General features: G+C 58.0%; 2 protein-coding genes across 3 annotated transcripts; both read right to left on the reverse strand.

The window, feature by feature from the left end:
• Positions 1 to 923: 923 nt before the first annotated feature.
• Positions 924 to 5,419, reverse strand: LOC109559879 (cytochrome P450 2D14). Its single transcript, XM_019961917.2, has 9 exons — positions 5,065 to 5,419; positions 4,176 to 4,347; positions 3,489 to 3,641; positions 3,222 to 3,382; positions 2,645 to 2,821; positions 2,303 to 2,444; positions 1,901 to 2,088; positions 1,324 to 1,465; positions 924 to 1,224 (listed from the first exon to the last, which is right to left on the reverse strand). Exons 1-9 carry the CDS (start codon positions 5,251 to 5,253, stop codon positions 1,046 to 1,048), a joined length of 1,503 nt encoding a protein of 500 aa, XP_019817476.2. The 5' UTR covers positions 5,254 to 5,419; the 3' UTR covers positions 924 to 1,045.
• Positions 5,420 to 10,277: 4,858 nt separating this feature from the next.
• Positions 10,278 to 17,888, reverse strand: LOC109559878 (cytochrome P450 2D14). Of its 2 annotated transcripts, none has more exons than XM_070790515.1 (9): positions 17,520 to 17,888; positions 16,622 to 16,793; positions 15,951 to 16,103; positions 15,681 to 15,841; positions 15,123 to 15,299; positions 14,781 to 14,922; positions 14,379 to 14,566; positions 13,802 to 13,943; positions 10,278 to 12,588 (listed from the first exon to the last, which is right to left on the reverse strand). In XM_070790515.1, exons 1-9 carry the CDS (start codon positions 17,706 to 17,708, stop codon positions 12,446 to 12,448), a joined length of 1,467 nt encoding a protein of 488 aa, XP_070646616.1. In that variant the 5' UTR covers positions 17,709 to 17,888; the 3' UTR covers positions 10,278 to 12,445. The 2 variants fall into 2 exon arrangements, with proteins under 2 accessions (XP_070646616.1, XP_070646615.1); XM_070790514.1 differs by lacking the exon at positions 10,278 to 12,588 and adding an exon at positions 13,454 to 13,702 and having other exon boundaries at positions 17,520 to 17,881.
• Between the last annotated feature and the right edge of the window lie 727 nt (positions 17,889 to 18,615).

Consider the following 18,615-nt stretch of genomic DNA (forward strand, 5'->3'; position numbering starts at 1 on the left):
GGATGGGGGTCCCTGCCCTTGGCCAGGGCTCCAGGCTGAGAAGGTCACAGCCTCAGAGTCGGCGCAGGAAGACAGGACTCGGCCGCCATCAGAGGCAAACCTCCTGCTGGCTGAAGGGGAAACAGAAGCCCAAGGTCACATAGTGTCATAGCACAGCAAGGACGAGAGCCAGGGTGTCCTGCTCTGAGCTCTGCAGGGCTTCCTTCTGCTCTGCCATCCCACTGTCACAGGATCCAAAGTTAACCCTGCCCCAGGGCCCGCCCGCGGTCCACAGGGGCTCATTTCCGGCCCCTGCCTAGGCTCCTGAGAGCCTGGCCTCACCTGGCCACTCAGAGGATGGAGCTCCAGGTTGGAGCCAAGCTCTAGCGTGGCTGTGAGTGGCAACTCCTACTGGGCAGGGGCTGGGGGATGAGTGTTCTTAAGGGGCAGGGAAACGGGGACCATCCTATAAAGAGGCCCAGGGAGGTGGCTCCCTCCTGGGAAGAGCTCTTGCCTCAAGAGCTCTGAGCGCTGGGGGCTCACCGGGTATATCGCTTCCCAGTCCCGCCCCCATCTTCTGGAGCTGCAGACTTGAGATGCTGGCTGAGGCCTGTGGAGCCAGGTGGCTGTGGCTAGGCCTGAAATATGGGTTCTGAGCTGATGGGCCCCCTTATCCCATGGGGGCCTGAAATCTCTTCCCAGCCTATGTGAGCTCCTCCAAGCAGTTGCCAGGACCTGTTTATATAGGTTTGGTCCTACGCCCAGTAAGGGAGGTTGGGTCTCCCAGGGTGTCTGGGTGTAAGCCTCATTACACCCATCTCACAGTACGCCCCCGTACACTCTGAGCCTCAGTACACCCATCTGTTAAACGGGGTCAAATGCCAGGTAAGGATGAATCAGGCCGGGGGGTGGGGGCTGGTTTTGGGGAGACTGCTGAGGCCATATAACTGCCAGGGGCTGGTCAGGGGTCCCAGGTGGACTCAAGTCACGATGGAACCACCAGACCCCGGTTTATTGACCATCAGGCCTACGGCTGAGGAGCAGGTTGGGGGCTGGATGCCTGCCTCTAGCGGGGCACCGCACAGAGCTGGTAGGGGGCTGGGGTCACCAGGGCCACAAAGATACCGTGGTCGCTGGGGCGAGGCTGCCCGGCAGGCACCGAGAAGCTGAAATGCTGCAAGAGGCTGGTGAAGAAGAGGAAGAGCTCCATGCGGGCCAGGGGCTCCCCGAGGCACGCGCGGCGGCCTGTGGGTGGGCACGGGGGCTCTGTGAGCCTGGGTCTCCCCCTCCAAGACCCCCTCAGGGTGGGGAAGCAAACCGGGCACCCCCCCACCCACAAGGTACCTGCAGAGAAGGGTATGAAGGCCTCCTGCTTGACGAAGCGGCCCTGGGCATCCAGGAAGTGCTCCGGGTGGAAGCGGAAGGGCTTCTCCCAGACGGTCTCGTCCTTCAGCACTGACGACAGGTTGGTGATGAGTGTCGTCCCCTGGTGGCAAATGTCTGGCATGGGTGAGGTCTCGATTGGTGGGGGGGTGCCCAGACCCCTGCCACCAAACATACATGGGCACACACACTGCCTGGCACACACCCGGACTCTTCAAGTAACCCTCAGCCCAAGACGCTTCTCAGCACCGTCCCTGTGCCCATGGCAGGGTGCCCTTACTTCTCCTCAGTGCCCGGGCTCCTCCAACACTGTGACACGTTCTAGTTTGTCTTCCCTGCCCGACCAGGGGCTCTTGAGTGGACAGAGCCAGCCCTGCTCTGCCCTCCTGTCCGCGCCCACCCAGGCTGGGACACTCAGTACCTGTGGCCATGAGGACGGGGTGGCTTGGATTCCAGTCCTGGCCACACCTGGCGACACTCACTGCGGTACCAGGTGGCAGGTGGTGCGGAGCCGGGGTTGGGAGAGCCGCAGGCCTACCTTGGGGATGTGGAAGCCCTGCACCTCGATGTCACGGGATGTCATGTGGGGCAATCCCAGGGGGACGATGTCCGCAAAGCGTTGCACCTCATGGACCACGGCCACGGTGAAGGGCATGAGGGCCTGATCCCCCATCTCTGGTCGCCTCACCTGCCCTATCACCTCATCGATTTCCTGCTGGACCCGTCCTGCAAAACAAGTGTCCTCGTGGTGGTCAGACCCAAGGGCTGGGCTCCCGCCTCCTCCTGATGCCCGGGCAGCACTGCGTCCACTCGGAGGAGGCTTTGTGATATCTGAGCTGGGGCTCAGCCCCTGCACAGAGCTGCCGCTGGTGGCCAAACCAACCGAGCTCAGAGGCCTCGGGCTGTCCTCCTCCCACCACCCACCCCGGGCTAGACTCACGCTGCACGTCAGGGTGCAGGATCATGAGGAGGAGGGCCCAGGCCAGTGTGGTCGAGGTGGTGACCATCCCGGCGGAGAACAGGTCGGCCACCACCAGGCGCAGGTTCTCATCATTGAAGCTGCTCTCGGGGTTCCCCTTGGCCTGGGTCACACCGGGAAGGTAAGCTCAGGGACAGAGGTGAAGTCCCACATGGCCTCGCACCCTGCTCCAGTCAGCCCAGGTGTCTGATCCCTGGGTGATACAGAGGCCTGAGTTTGCCTCCTGGGCCCTCAACACACATCCCTGTCCCGATCACCTTACCTCCTTCACCTCATCCAGGAAGGCAGTCCCGATCACCTTACCTCCTTCACCTCATCCAGGAAGGCATCCGTCAGGTGTCGGGGTGGCTGGGTCGGGTCCCGGGTCATCTTCTGCTCAGCGATCAGCTCATCAACCAGGGTCATGAAGGCCTTCTGTCCCGGGACGACCTTGGCGGCCAGCCCTGGGATGCTCAGGAGCACTGGCACAGCTTCCACCACCTGTGCGGGTCACCGCCATGGGGCCCTGGGAACCTGGGACCTCCTGGTGCTCAGGTGCTTACCAGTCAGGTCCCAGCCTCCTCCAGGGTCTCCACCATTGACCTTGTTCCTCTCTAAGTTCAGACCCTGCCCCTCTCTCCTGGCCCTAGGCCCAGAAAGATAAACCAAAATGTACATATCATGGGTACCGGTCCCTTCCAGTGAAAGCGTACTCCCACCCCTAAGTGTGCTGACCCCGCCCGGCCTTTCCCATCTGGGCTGTCTGCCATCTCTCCCAACGTCCAAGTCTTTTCCTTGCAGGTGCCTTTCCGGGAAAGCCCTTTCCTGCGCTGGCCCTCTACACAAGTCCTCCTCCAGGGGGGGCCCGATGGAGGACCAAGGCCTCCTCCTCCTCCCGCACCTGGCGCATTATTTTCATCTCTTCCTTCAGCCCATCTTCCATCACGTCCAACAGCTTGACGATGCGAGGATCATTGTACTCGAAGCGGCACCCGAAGGTCAGGGAGGCGATCACGTTGCTCACTGCTTTATTCAGGAGGTCCATGGGGCTAAAGGGATGTCCTGGAAGGGGACGGTGCAAGGTAGGGCGTCGCCTCCATCTCTTTCCCAGACCTTTCCAAACCTCCCAGACCTCCGTGTCCCTCAGCCCCAGCACTCACTCACTCACCGGCCTGGTCGGCGAAGGCGGCACAGAGGCACGAGGCCTCCTCGGTCACCCACTGCTCCAGTGACTTCTTCCCCAGGCCGAAGTTGCGCAGGGTGGATAGGGAGAAACGCCGCTGCTCACGCCAGGCGTTGCCATAACGCGCCAGGATCACTCCTAGGGGCGGGGTGGGCTCGTAGGTGTGGCTAGGGTATGGCCCCGCCCCTCCCGGAGATCTGTTCACAGCCCCGCCTCCTTGGGGGAAAAGTCTCCGCCCTGCCCCGCCCACACAGGCCTCGCCCTCCTGTCCTAAATGCCTCCCACTTTCACACCCCCTTCAGTCTGGAGACTGCTCCCGTTCTCTGTGGGCCCGCACTGCTCCCGAGGCTCCCCTATAGGCGCCCGTCTTGGCTCCACTTTGTATTTTACTCACTGAGACCCTGTTTGCCACGTGGGGAAGGTCCTGGCCCGCCCCTGCCCTGCCCACCCCGACATTGTCCTCTTTCCTGCCCACACCGACGTCCCCTTCGGGATTGCAACGGTCTTAGTAAGGCCCCCGCCTTCTGCCTCATCCAATTTTTCCTCCCCAAATGCTTGGCACAGTCTCCTTTCTCCACCTGCCGCCCCCTCAAATTCGTTGGCTCTTTCCTGCACCGAAAATCCACGACCCTGCCTCCGCCTGCAGGGATGTGGCCTGCCCTCTCCACTTGCCTTCGGCGCGCGGCCCGAAACCCAAGTGCTTGTAGAGTGCCTGAGGTGGACGGTCGGCAGTGTCCTGACTGCGGTACACCAGCGCCTCGCGCACAGCCGCCAGCCCGTTGAGCACGACTACCGGTGTCCAGACCTGCTGCAGGCTGAACACGTTCCCGAAACGGCGCCGCAACTGCAGGCCAAAGGTCGAGGGTGTTTGGCAAGCCCAGGCCCCGCCAGGCTGTGGGCCCAGCCTCCTGGCATTAGCCTCTGGGCACCTCTGGGCCCCCTCCAGCAGCAAGCAACTGCAAGGACTTTATCTAGTCTTGTGAGCCCAGGGGTTACATCCACTGGTTTTGAGGCTCTCCAGTTGGATGAGACCATCATACTCACAGACCCAGCTATGGCTATGCAAGTGTCACTAAACAGTCAGCAGGGCAAGTTAGCATCCTATTTTACAGGTGGAGAAACTGAGGTTCATAGAGGGCAGCAGGGAGGCCCAAGGCCTCGTGGAGGCCAAAGATTTGAAGCAGATCACTGTGCCTCTCTCAACCACAACTCTCCTGATTTAAAAGGGCTCATAACCAGACATCTCCCCCATTCTCAAGACCTTTCCTCCTAACGTGACTCAGGCTCACACAATTTAAGAGCTGGCCGGCTGAATCCCCAGCCTGTTACCATGCTGTAAACCCCCCACCTGCTGGCCTTTGTCCTCTCTGACCTCTGTTTAGAAAATCCAAACTCTTCTTGGGCCCTGAACAGACGCCTTCCCTTAGGAAGCCTCTCGGATCCGCCTCCTCTTCTTGGCCCAGTTCCTCTTCCGGCCTGTGGCTTCACCCAGCGCCCACTGTCCGCTGCCTGGTCGGGCCCTAGGACCACCGCTGCGCACTCCCCACCCCTCCGTCCTCACCTGGTTAAAGCTGGGACGTGGGTCCTCGAAGTCCACCTGCAGCAGATTGCCCAGCACCGGCAGCGGCGTGGGGCCTGGTGGGTAGCGTGGGGCCCAACGTGAGCGCCGGTGCATCAGGTCCAGCAAGAGCAAGAAGATGAGCAGGGCCACGGCCAGGGGCCCCAGCGTGTCCCCAGACAGCAGCCCCATGGCTGCCTCTGCGAGCGCTGGGTTCCTCACCACGCCGGCACCCAGGACCAGGCCAGCAGGGCACTTTCACTCCACCTCCTGGGCTCCACCAGTCCGGGGCCTCTGTATAAAGGGAGCGGAGGACCGGCCTTTGGCCTCTGCCCTGAGCTGTCTTGTCGGGGAGATTGTGTTGCCTGAGAGTACAGAGAGGGGTCAAGGAGAGTGAGGCGCACGGGCGGCCACTGTCCCTCACGTGTGCTCTCCACGTGCTTCCGGAGGGTGGCTGGAGAGCACAAGAAGTCCCCCTCCCGCGGCCTGACTCCCCAGCTTGGCAGATTCGAGGACTAATCCAGGGTCTTGGGAATGGGTTCTGCTGCCACCTGTCGCCTGTCAGCCTCTAATGCGGCCACAGCCCCGTTCCCAGACCATGTCCCTGTCCTGCTGCTGAGGGGCCTTCGCCTCCCAAGCACGTTACTGCTCCTTGCCCCGTGCTGGCGGGAGGACCGCCTGCCCAGAGGGACCACAGATAGAGTTCTCGGTGCCCCTCACTTCCCACTGGTGCACTCAACACACGCTCAGAATCACCCACTCATAAACCACATTTACACACATTCGCATCCTGACTAGCCCACTCACGTGCATATCTACACACCCACACAACCACATCCACGAGTCCCGGGCTACCACTTTCCCCTCGGAGACCAGCCCCAAGGGCTCCAGTTCTCAGGGGCTGCCTGGACTCTGCCGACCTCCCTGGCCCTGGAGGCTGCTCTGGGCGCTGCCGGCACCTGCACCTGGCTGGCTGCTGCCTCAGTTTCCACCTGCTGTGGCTGAGGGAAGTTTGAATCTGGGGCTAGGGAGGCAGCAGGGTTGTTTTCTAAAACCCATGCATCCTCCCAAAACACATCCTCGCAGACTACCCCCTCAGAACACAGATAACCGAGTCGTAGCCTGCAGCAGTGGTCTTCTCATATTTGCTTATATCTTCTGAACAGCTGTCCCCTCACTCATTGTAAGCTAATGTCTAATGTGCATCACACATCAAAATACTTACAAATATGCCATTTCTGCCATATTGTAAACACCGACACTTAAAAATAATTGTTACTTTTTAAATGTTTTAACTCGTCTTTCCTCATCTACCTGCAGGCGTGGTGTACTACTATTTTCAGGGGTCTTTGGGGAAAACAGCCCCTGCCCATGAGCTTGCTGTGGAGTCATCACAGGTGGGGACCTGTGTCAGGGGCTAAGGGGACTGCTTCATGTAGCACAAAGAGCGGTCACACTGCTGGACTAGAAATGGTTGACCAACTGTGCATGTGTGTGTGTGAGGACTCTGGAGAAATTCCCTGTGTTCTCGGCAACGTGTCAAACAAAGCCGCCCTCTACACCCCCATGCCCGCCCCACCACGGGCTGGCTGTACGGTCACCTCAGGGCTCTGAGGCCATAAGCTCATCTCAAGGCTCCGTGGCAGGAACCTAGATGGGTGGACAGGAACAGATGACCCCTACTGTGTGAGTAGTCTTGGAATATGGTTCCACATTCGTATGTGAAGGGGGTGGTGGTGAGCAGGACACCTGCCTGGGTCCTGGTGGACATTGCAGGTCCAGGGACCTGTGACTGAAGCCCCCTCCCAGCCCTCTGTCAGGAAAACACACATGGAAGCTGGATGGCCACTGAGGGCCGTGTGCCAGATTAGGGGTGCCCATCTGGTGAAACCTCACAGCCCCCAGCAGCATTTTGTGTGTTTGTGTTGGAGTATAGCCAGGAAATGTGACAGATTCGGGTGAAAGGTGAAAGGAAACTTCGTTTTGTATTGGGGTGTAGCCAATTAACACGTTGTGACAGTTTCAGGTGAGCAGAGAATGGGCTCGGCCATACATGCATGCACCTGTATCCATTCTCCCAGCCTCCCACCAGCAGCTCCCACTTTGCAGAGGGACAGTGACTGGACCCAGGCAGCCCAAGGTGACACGTTAGAGTCACATGCCTGGTCTCTGGAGGCCCTCTGCTCTCCCTCTGGCGCTACTGGGAAGACAGGAGTTTCATGGGGACAAGCTTCTCTGTGACCCAGCAGCACGGAGATGTGTGGGCTACGTAGTCAGGGAGTGACTGTCAGAGGTTGGAGAGCCCCTAAGAAGGCCCAGGTGGGCAGGTGCCTTAGGGCTTCCCTGATAGCTCAATGGGCAAAGAATTCGCCTGCAGTGCAGAAGAATCCCGTTCGGTTCCTGGGTCAGGAAGATCCGCTGGAGAAGGGATAGCTACCCACTCCAGGATTCTTGGCCTTCCCTTTTGGCTCAGCTGGTAAGGAATCCACCTGCAATGTGGGAGACCTAGGTCGATCCCTGGGTTGGGAAGATCCCCTGGAGAAGGGAAGGGCTACCCACTCCAGTATTCTGGCCTGGAGAATTCGACGCATTGTGTAACTTTGCAAAGAGTTGGACACTACTGAGCAAATTTCACTTTCGGAGACAGAATCCTATGTTGCTTCCTTCGTGTTTTTTTTTTTTTTAATTAACCAAATTTTCATTTAAAAAAAATTTATTGTCATCAAAGACATGTGTATACATAGTTTGATGAGTCAAAGGTTTAAGACCTGGAAAAAGTCTGCTGTCTGTCACAATCCTCTTCACCCACAATTCCCGCAGCCCAGGGTGGAAATATTTCTAGCTTCCAACTTGCTAGCTGAAGCCGTTGATTTTGCCTCCACTGTTCTAAATAAAAAGCTTATCTTGCTTTGTCTTGATTGTTCACATCTAAACATGATCTAATGAATTATTACAACGAAAGGTGAGGATTTAGCTCTCATAACAACTGAACACTTAATACCACCTCCAACACACATTTCACCTCTCTCTAGTCTTCCTCGTGATTATATCCTAGGTTTTGGCATTCTAAATGTTTTGAGTAATGACATCTTTAGTTCTTAAAAGTTTTTAAGTTTCATTTTTGCTTTTTTTGCTGACTTTTATATCATTTTGGCTTTTAAATCCCTCTCCCATACAGTGGGCTCTTTTTAATTCATTTTTTTTTAATTAAGGAACTATTTAAATAGAGTGGAATCCATTCTTTTTAGCTACAGCTCTGTGAATTTTGACAGATGTATACAACTGTGAAATTGCCACTACAGCCAAGACACAGAATAGCTCCAGTCAGTTCAGAAAATTCCCCCATACTCACTAATACTCAACCCTTCCCCCGCTCCCAGCCCCTGGCATCCGGTGAATGGTTTTCTGGCCCCATAGTTTTGCCTTTGCAAGATGGTCATATCAGTGGAAACATCCCAGTACCTAGTCTTTATTTATCTGCCACGCAGCAGGCTTGCGGGATCTCAGTTCCCCGAGCAGGCATCCAGTGCGGGCCCCCTGCAGTGGAAGCACAGAGTCCTGACCACTGGACCACAGGGCAGTGCCCAGGATGTGGTTTTGAGTCTCTCGCTGAGCACAGGGCACCTGGCTGTGTGTCGCGGTAGTGTGTTCCTTCTCATCGCCGAGCAGCTGTCCCGTGCACGGATGTACCGCGGTCTATCCGCCGACCGGATGAGAAGCATTTGGATTGTTTCTGGTTTTGGCAGTTTCGGATACGAGCACTGTTAATGTTCATGCACAAGTTTTGTGCGAACATAGGTTTTCCTTTCCCTAGGTAAACACCTCGCGGGGGTGGTGGGGTCACGTGCTAATGTGTCCTTAGTTTTCTAGGAAACTGTGAAACTTTCCAAAGTGCTGGTATCCACTTTGCATTCTCACCAGCAGAGAACGAGAGGTTCCGTTTGATCCACATCACTTCCAGCATTTTCCTTTTTAAAGTCATTCTAGTGGGCTTGTGGCGTCATTTTGTTTAGCTCAATATTGAGGGTTTACATTTTAAAACTATGTAAACAGTATTCCTGAGTCATGTAGTATATGATCATCAGTCTTTGTGTATAATTTTGCTTTTTTTCCTCTTTTTTAAACTTTAGTTTTCTTTGTACCTATAATTAATCCATCTAAACTGTCTATTAAAAAGAATTAATCTCCTTTCTATACACTTAAGCAAGTTAGGTGGTTTATCAATATGATCATTTCCCTGGGGACATATGTCATGGGGCCCTCCACCCTTTTCCCTCCTGGATGGACGTCCTTGAGGTCGGAGGCTCAGCTCTCCTGGGAACTCCCTTCACCTTCATGCTGGTGAGTACGTCACTTTTTTCACGTGTGGGTGCCCACGTTATTTTATTTTGGAGGGAGCACAACCTCCAGTTGCTTCCTGAGGGGTAGTCCTGAGATATTATTCCTGTCTGAAAAGGTCTTACTGCTTATTTAACTCAGTGTGACTAGGTACAGAATTTTAGACTAGAAATAATTTTCTCACAGATTTTAAAGATCCTCATTTTCTTCTTGCTTCAAAGATTGGTGGTGAAAAGTCTGATGAAACTTAATAGACTTCTTTCTTCATGTCTCTGGGAGTTTTTCGGTTCTTCTTTTCATCCTAGGTGTTTCAATATTTACTGATGACATCATCTGGGGTGGGTCTCCTTCATTCACTTTCCTGGACACTTGGCGATTCCTTCTCTCTACAAACTCAGGTCCTGCATCTTTGGGAAAATTCTCAATAATGCATGAATGGTATTTATTTGGGATCTTTCCCTGCCACCCCAGTTTGTTGATTCTGTTCCTTCTTTCAGAAAGATCTATGATTTATCTGTTGGAGCTCCTGATCTATTCTGGGAAAACTCTTTTTCAATTTTATCTTCTACACTCTGATTGGATTTTTAATTCCCATGATCATATTTCTGTTTTTGAAGAATTAGAAGTTGTAGGGATTTCCTGGTGGTCCAGAGGTTAAAAATCCACCTTCTAATTCAGGGGATGCCGGTTCGATTCCTGGTCAGGGAAGTAAGATCCCACACGCCATGGAACAACTAAGCCCATGGAGAGCAACTACAGAGAAGCGTGTGCACTGAGATAGAGAGAAAAAAATAAAAAGCTCAAGCTCCGAAATGAAGAGTCCACGCACAACACACCCAATGTAATCAAAATGCAATTAAAAACAAAAGAATTAGCGATTATTGTTGGAACATTTTTATCTCAGCACCGGTCCTCGTTTGTGAATGCAGCGTTTTGTGTCTAAAGACATCAATCATTCGTTAGTGTGAAGCTTCCTTAACCCCCCGTAGTCTTCATGTCGGCAGCGTGCACTGACTGGACCAGGCATGACTGAGCCCTTGACGTGTCACCTCAGCCGTCTCTCTTTCTCCTGGTCATACAGCCCATCGGGGAGACCTTAAGGCCAGTGTGGGGGCCGATGGATAAGTGCTACCCCGTGACCGCTCAGGTGGGTAAGGGCTGGGGACTCCTCCTCCCCTGGAGTGGGGTGGCTGCCCTGGGCCTCCTTGGTGGGCACACACAGAAAGAGGATGGGCCAGGCAGGGAAGGACCCCCGGGCACTCTCAGCTGTATGTGACGGCCCCTGTTTCCCTCTGTAGAGACGCAGAGTCAGGAGTGGGAAGAAGCACGACTCTGAGGTAAGTGAGGCATGGCCAGGAAGGGCCGGGGGCTGGGGGCTGTCACCTGTCAGGGCTCCCTGAGACAGGAAGCCTGTCCAGCGCAAGGTCAGGGCCCCAGGGATACCACGGGGGCTCCTTTAGGACACTTACAACCCGACCACACCTCGAGCTGAAAAGGGAGGGGCTTCCCTGGAAAAGCAAAGAACTACACACTGCAAGTGTGCACAGAAGCAGGGGAAACACACTGCAAGTGTGCACAGCAGGAGGGGAGGGGAGGGCATCAGAGGGCCTTTCTGCCCATACCCTGCCCTCTTGCCCCTCCTTGCAGGCCATGACTCCCCAGGCAATGGGAGCACCAAACGATGCTGCCCCCAAGGAGGAGAGTGCTGTCTTGTCTAGGGAGGAGGGGCAGGTGGGGCCCCCGGGGGAGGAACCAGCCAGCCTCATTCCTGGTGCGAAGGGGGTGACTGAGAAGGAAGAGGTAGCAAGGACCCCAGGATGGCAGGTAAGGAAGCCTGGGGTTCAGCTGGAACACCGTCCCCGTGTGGGTCCTCCTGGGAAGCCCCTAGGCTCTGCAGGGTGGAGTGCAGAGGCCAGGCCCTTGCCACTGTGGCAACGGTGGGGTAAGGCTGGGGCACCCCAAGACCACTGAGTCAAAATGCCATCCTGGTGGAAGAACAGCTCTGTGTGGAGCTGAGAGGTGCAGAGCGGCAAGTGGATCTGAACCCTGGCCTCCCCCGACTTCTCGTGGAGTGAGGCCCATTTCCCCAGCTGCACAACGTAGAACCCGCCTCATCCCACCCCGTGCCCCTTCTCCCTTCCTAGGAGAACAACAAGGTCTGAAAGGAGATGGCCGTGTACGTTTCTGGTAAGACAGCAGACCCCAGCCTGTGCAGCGGACTGCCCTGCTCCCTTATCCCAGGGACCCTGCAGAGGTCACAGATAGCTGAGCTCCTCCCTGACCCTCCTGGCCCAGGGAGGGGGCAGGGATGAAGCCCAGGTAGCCCGATACCCAGTCTTTCCTGAACGAGCCCCTGGGTCCTTCTTCCTTCTTGGTTTGGCAGGACTTGAGGCCACTCCCCTTGGCCTGGTGGAAGGTTTCCGCCCTTTTAGCAATGCTGACCTGTTCTCCTGGCAACAGAGGGTATCCTAGCGCTGGGCAAGGTTCCTTCCAGCAAGGTATCCACAGGGTGTGTCTGATTGTGCTTTTTAGAGGCTTCCGAGGAGGACATCATGGAGGAAAGGCCCGGGGGCTGGGTCCCCCATCTCTTGAGGAAGCTCTGGCTGGGATGGTTCCCCGCCTCTGACATCCCCAAGGCTCAGAGCCACGAGTGACACCGCGTCCAATAAATCCACAGTTGTTGCTTCTGCAGGCCCCGTTTCCTCCTTTCAGGGCCCTCAAGTTTCTACAAACTCAGTGTGGCTTCGTCCACCGCCCCTGTCCCAACAAGCTGCAGGAACACCACCTCCTGCCATTAAGTGCTAGACGTGGGTATGCTGGAGACTCAAGGGGCCCTGGCTGGTTTTCTGAGTCAGTGCCAAGGGACAGACAGGGCTCCCTGAATGTCGAGAGCTGACTGTGGTGAAGGCACTACTGGCCTGATCAGGGGCTGGTGCTTCTGACCTGTCTGGGTGTCCCAGCTCTTAACCTCAATGTGCTGAGGAGTCTGCCTAAGACTCAGGTGAGCAGATAGTCATTAGAGGCCTTGGGTGGTGTCTGTGTGAGCTCAGTCCAGACCAGACTGGGGGCTGGAGGTGGAGGATGGGGATCCCTGCCCTTGGCCGGGGCTCCAGGGTAAAAAGATCACAGCATCAGAGTCGGCGCAGGAAGACAGGACTCGGCCGCCATCAGAGGCAAACCTCCTGCTGGCTGAAGGGGAAACAGAAGCCCAAGGTCACATAGTGTCATAGCACAGCAAGGACGAGAGCCAGGGTGTCCTGCTCTGAGCTCTGCAGGGCTTCCTTCTGCTCTGCCATCCCACTGTCACAGGATCCAAAGTTAACCCTGCCCCAGGGCCCGCCCGCGGTCCACAGGGGCTCATTTCCGACCCCTGCCTAGGCTCCTGAGAGCCCGGCCTCACCTGGCCACTCAGAGGATGGAGCCACGGGTTGGAGCCAAGCTCTAGTGCGGCCGTGAGTGGCAGCTCCTACTGGGCATGGGCTGGGGGGTGAGTGACCGTAAGGGGCAGGGAAAGGGGGACCATCCTATAAAGAGGCCCAGGGAGGTGGCTCCCTCCTGGGAAGAGCTCTTGCCTCAAGAGCTCTGAGCGCTGGGGGCTCACCGGGTATATCGCTTCCCAGTCCCGCCCCCATCTTCTGGAGCTGCAGACTTGAGATGCTGGCTGAGGCCTGTGGAGCCAGGTGGCTGTGGCTAGGCCTGAAATACGGGTTCTGAGCTGATGGGCCCCCTTATCCCATGGGGGCCTGAAATCTCTTCCCAGCCTATGTGAGCTCCTCCAAGCAGTTGCCAGGACCTGTTTATATAGGTTTGGTCCTACGCCCAGTAAGGGAGGTTGGGTCTCCCAGGGTGTCTGGGTGTAAGCCTCATTACACCCATCTCACAGTACGCCCCCGTATACTCTGAGCCTCAGTACACCCATCTGTTAAATGGGGTCAAATGCCAGGTAAGGATGAATCAGGCCGGGGGGTGGGGGCTGGTTTTGGGGAGACTGCTAAGGCCACTTGACTGCCAGGGGCTGGTCAGGGGTCCCAGGTAGGACTCAAGTCACAATGGAGCCACCAGACACTGGTTTATTGACCATCAGGCCTACGGCTGAGGAGCGGCTGGGGGCTGGATGCCTGCCTCTAGCGGGGCACCGCACAGAGCTGGTAGGGGGCTGGGGTCACCAGGAAGGCAAAGACACCGTGCTCGCTGGGGCGGGGCTGCCCGGCAGGCACCGAGAAGCTGAAATGCTGCAAGAGGCTGGTGAAGAAGAGGAAGAGCTCCATGCGGGCCAGGGGCTCCCCGAGGCACGCGCGGCGGCCTGTGGGTGGGCACGGGGGCTCTGTGAGCCTGGGTCTCCCCCTCCAAGACCCCCTCAGGGTGGGGAAGCAAACCGGGCACCCCCCCACCCACAAGGTACCTGCAGAGAAGGGTATGAAGGCCTCCTGCTTGACGAAGCGGCCCTGGGCATCCAGGAAGTGCTCCGGGTGGAAGCGGAAGGGCTTCTCCCAGACGGTCTCGTCCTTCAGCACTGACGACAGGTTGGTGATGAGTGTCGTCCCCTGGTGGCAAATGTCTGGCATGGGTGAGGTCTCGATTGGTGGGGGGGTGCCCAGACCCCTGCCACCAAACATACATGGGCACACACACTGCCTGGCACACACCCGGACTCTTCAAGTAACCCTCAGCCCAAGACGCTTCTCAGCACCGTCCCTGTGCCCATGGCAGGGTGCCCTTACTTCTCCTCAGTGCCCGGGCTCCTCCAACACTGTGACACGTTCTAGTTTGTCTTCCCTGCCCGACCAGGGGCTCTTGAGTGGACAGAGCCAGCCCTGCTCTGCCCTCCTGTCCGCGCCCACCCAGGCTGGGACACTCAGTACCTGTGGCCATGAGGACGGGGTGGCTTGGATTCCAGTCCTGGCCACACCTGGCGACACTCACTGCGGTACCAGGTGGCAGGTGGTGCGGAGCCGGGGTTGGGAGAGCCGCAGGCCTACCTTGGGGATGTGGAAGCCCTGCACCTCGATGTCACGGGATGTCATGTGGGGCAATCCCAGGGGGACGATGTCCGCAAAGCGTTGCACCTCATGGACCACGGCCACGGTGAAGGGCATGAGGGCCTGATCCCCCATCTCTGGTCGCCTCACCTGCCCTATCACCTCATCGATTTCCTGCTGGACCCGTCCTGCAAAACAAGTGTCCTCGTGGTGGTCAGACCCAAGGGCTGGGCTCCCGCCTCCTCCTGATGCCCGGGCAGCACTGCGTCCACTCGGAGGAGGCGCTGTGACATCTGAGCTGGGGCTCAGCCCCTGCACAGAGCTGCCGCTGGTGGCCAAACCAACCGAGCTCAGAGGCCTCGGGCTGTCCTCCTCCCACCACCCACCCCGGGCTAGACTCACGCTGCACGTCAGGGTGCAGGATCATGAGGAGGAGGGCCCAGGCCAGTGTGGTCGAGGTGGTGACCATCCCGGCGGAGAACAGGTCGGCCACCACCAGGCGCAGGTTCTCATCATTGAAGCTGCTCTCGGGGTTCCCCTTGGCCTGGGTCACACCGGGAAGGTAAGCTCAGGGACAGAGGTGAATTCCCACATGGCCTCGCACCCTGCTCCAGTCAGCCCAGGAGTCTGATCCCTGGGTGATACAGAGGCCTGAGTTTGCCTCCTGGGCCCTCAACACACATCCCTGTCCCGATCACCTTACCTCCTTCACCTCATCCAGGAAGGCAGTCCCGATCACCTTACCTCCTTCACCTCATCCAGGAAGGCATCCGTCAGGTGTCGGGGTGGCTGGGTCGGGTCCCGGGTCATCTTCTGCTCAGCGATCAGCTCATCAATCAGGGCCATGAAGGCCTTCTGCGCCGGGACGACCTTGGCGGCCAGCCCTGGGATGCGCAGGAGCACTGGCACAGCTTCCACCACCTGTGCGGGTCACCGCCATGGGGCCCTGGGAACCTGGGACCTCCTGGTGCCCAGGCGCTCACCAGTCAGGTCCCAGCTTCCTCCAGTGTCCCCATCATCAACCTTGTCCTCCCTAAGTTCAGACCTGCCTCTCTCTTGGCCCTGGGCCCAGAAAGATAAACCTAAAATGTACATCTCATGGTGACCGGTCCCTTGCAGTGAAGTACTCCCACCCGGAAGCGCACTGACCCCCGCCCAGCCTTTCCGATCTAGGTTGTCTGCCATCTCCCCACTTCCAAGCCTTTTCCTTGCAGGTACCTTTCCCGGAAAGCCCTTCCTCCTTCGGGAGGGGGGAGGGGTCGTTGGAGGACCGAGGCCGCCTCTACGGAGCTCTTTCCTCACCTTGCGCACTAAGTTAAACTCTTCCTTCAGCCCATCCTCCGTCAAGTCCAACAGCTTGATGATGCGAGGATCGTTGTACTCGAAGCGGCACCTGAAGGTCAGGGAGGCGATCACGTTGCTCACTGCTTTATTCAGGAGGTCCATGGGGCTAAAGGGACGTCCTGGAAGGGGACGGTGCAAAGTAGGGCGTCGCCTCCATCTCTTCTCTCCTAGGCCTCTCCAAACCTCCCAGACCTCCCTGTCCCTCAGCCCCAGCACTCACTCACTCACCGGCCTGGTCGGCGAAGGCGGCACAGAGGCACGAGGCCTCCTCGGTCACCCACTGCTCCAGTGACTTCTTCCCCAGGCCGAAGTTGCGCAGGGTGGTCAGGGAGAAGCGCCGCTGCTCGCGCCAGGCGTCCCCATATCGCGCCAGGATCACTCCTGGGGAAGTGGCGGGCACGTGGGCGTGGCTGAGGTCTGGCCCCGCCCCTCCCGGGGATCTGCTCACAGCCCCGCCCCCATGGGGGAAGTTCTCGGCGCTGCCCGCCCACACTGGCCTCGCCCTTCCGTCCTAAATGCCGCCCACTTTCACACCCCCTTCAGTCTGGAGACTGCCCCCATTCTCTGTCGGCCCACACTGCTCCCCGAGTCTCCCCTGCTAGGCGCCCGTCTTGGCTCCACTTTTTATTTTGCCCACGGAGACCCCGTTTGCCACGTGGGGAAAGTCCTGGCCCACACCTGCCCACCCCGACTTTGTCCTCTTTCCTGCCCACACCGACGTCCCCTTCGCGTTCGCAGTGGCCCTGGGCCGCCCTCTCTTAGTAAGGCCCCGCCCTCTGCCTCATCTAATTTCTCCTCCCCCAACGTTCGGCACAGTCTCCTTTCTCCACCTGCCCCGCCCTCAAATTCTTTGGCTCTTTCCTGCACCGAAAATCTGCGACCCTGCCCTCTCCGCTTGCCTTCGGCGCGCGGCCCGTAACCCAGGTGCTCGTAGACGGCCGGAGGTGGACGGTCGGCAGTGTCCTGGCTGTGGTACACCAGTGCCTCGCGCACAGCCGCCAGCCCGTTGAGCACGACTACCGGCGTCCAGACCTGCTGCAGGCTGAACACGTTCCCGAAGCGGCGCCGCAGCTGCAGGCCAAAGGTCGAGGGTGTTTGGCAAGCCCAGGCCCCGCCAGGCTGTGGGCCCAGCCTCCTGGCATTAGCCTCAGGGCACCTCTGGGTCCCCTCCAGCAGCAAGCAACTGCAAGGACTTTATCTAGTCTTGTGAGCCCGGGGGTTACGTCCACTGGTTTTGAGGCTCTCCAGTTGGATGAGACCATCGTACTCACAGACCCAGCTATGGCTGTACAAGTGTCACAAAATGGTCAGCAGGGCAAGTTAGCATCCTATTTTACAGGTGAAGAAACTGAGGTTCATAGAGGGCAGCAGGGAGGCCCAAGGCCTCATGGAGGCAAAAGATTTGAAGCAGATCACTGTGCCTCTCTCAACCTCGACTTGCCTGGTTTAAAAGGACTCATAACCAGACATCTCCCCCATTCTCAAAACCTTTCCTCCCAACGTGACCCTCAGGGACTCAGGTTCACATAATATAAGAGCTGGCCAGCTGAATCCTCAGTCTGTTTCCATGTTGTAAAAACCCCACCCCCTGGCCTTATCCTCTCTGACCTCTGTTTGGAAACTCCAATCTGTTCTCGGGCCCTTAACAGACGCCCTCCCTCAGGAAGCCTCTCGGATCCGCCTCCTCTTCTTGGCCCAGTTCCTCTTCCGGCCTGTGGCTTCACCCAGCGCCCACTGTCCGCTGCCTGGTCGGGCCCTAGGACCACCGCTGCGCACTCCCCACCCCTCCGTCCTCACCTGGTTAAAGCTGGGACGTGGGTCCTCGAAGTCCACCTGCAGCAGATTGCCCAGCACCGGCAGCGGCGTGGGGCCTGGTGGGTAGCGTGGGGCCCAACGTGAGCGCCGGTGCATCAGGTCCAGCAAGAGCAAGAAGATGAGCAGGGCCACGGCCAGGGGCCCCAGCGTGTCCCCAGACAGCAGCCCCATGGCTGCCTCTGCGAGCGCTGGGTTCCTCACCACGCCGGCACCCAGGACCAGGCCAGCAGGGGACTCTCACTCCACCTCCGGGGCTCCACCAGTCCGGGGCCTCTGTATAAAGGGAGCGGAGGACCGGCCTTTGGCCTCTGCCCTGAGCTGTCTTGTCGGGGAGATTGTGTTGCCTGAGAGTACAGAGAGGGGTCAAGGAGAGTGAGGCGCACGGGCGGCCACTGTCCCTCACGTGTGCTCTCCACGTGCTTCTGGAGGGTGGCTGGAGAGCACAAGAAGTCCCCCTCCCGCGGCCTGACTCCCCAGCTCGGCAGATTCCAGGAAGAATCTGGGATCTTGGGAATGGGTTCTGCTGCCACCTGTCGCCTGTCAGCCTCTAATGCGGCCACAGCCCCGTTCCCAGACCATGTCCCTGTCCTGCTGCTGAGGGGCCTTCGCCTCCCAAGCACGTTACTGCTCCTTGCCCCGTGCTGGCGGGAGGACCGCCTGCCCAGAGGGACCACAGATAGAGTTCTCGGTGCCCCTCACTTCCCACTGGTGCACTCAACACACGCTCGGAATCAGCCACTCATAAACCACATTTACACACATTCACATCCTGACTAGCCCACTCACGTGCATATCTACACACCCACACAACCGCATCCACGAGTCCCGGGCTGCCACTTTCCCCTCGGAGACCAGCCCCAAGGGCTCCAGTTCTCAGGGGCTGCCTGGACTCCGCCGACCTCCCTGGCCCTGGAGGCTGCTCTGGGCGCTGCCGGCACCTGCACCTGGCTGGCTGCTGCCTCAGTTTCCACCTGCTGTGGCTGAGGGAAGTCTGAATCTGGGGCTAGGGAGGCAGCAGGGTTGTTTTCAGAGTTCCCTAGTCACCCTCACCAGCCAGTTTGGTGGCCCAGAGGCCCTT

The sequence above is a fragment of the Bos indicus genome, chromosome 5, assembly GCF_029378745.1.
Source record: "Bos indicus isolate NIAB-ARS_2022 breed Sahiwal x Tharparkar chromosome 5, NIAB-ARS_B.indTharparkar_mat_pri_1.0, whole genome shotgun sequence".
Taxonomy (NCBI): Eukaryota; Metazoa; Chordata; class Mammalia; order Artiodactyla; family Bovidae; genus Bos; species Bos indicus.

What these genes read in the sequence shown, in the direction of transcription:
- LOC109559879 (XM_019961917.2), bottom strand. Translation starts at nt 5,253, where the DNA reads ATGGGGCTGCTGTCTGGGGACACGCTGGGGCCCCTGGCCGTGGCCCTG. An exon ending in CACGTCCCAGCTTTAACCAG is followed by an intron (nt 4,348 to 5,064) that starts GTGAGGACGGAG and finishes TTTGGCCTGCAG; the next exon opens with TTGCGGCGCCGTTTCGGGAA. An exon ending in CTTCATACCCTTCTCTGCAG is followed by an intron (nt 1,225 to 1,323) that starts GTACCTTGTGGG and finishes GCCCACCCACAG; the next exon opens with GCCGCCGCGCGTGCCTCGGG.
- LOC109559878 (XM_070790514.1), bottom strand. Translation starts at nt 17,708, where the DNA reads ATGGGGCTGCTGTCTGGGGACACGCTGGGGCCCCTGGCCGTGGCCCTG. An exon ending in CGCCTTCGCCGACCAGGCCG is followed by an intron (nt 15,842 to 15,950) that starts GTGAGTGAGTGA and finishes GTCCCCTTCCAG; the next exon opens with GACGTCCCTTTAGCCCCATG. An exon ending in CCTGCACCCTGACGTGCAGC is followed by an intron (nt 14,567 to 14,780) that starts GTGAGTCTAGCC and finishes CTTGTTTTGCAG; the next exon opens with GACGGGTCCAGCAGGAAATC.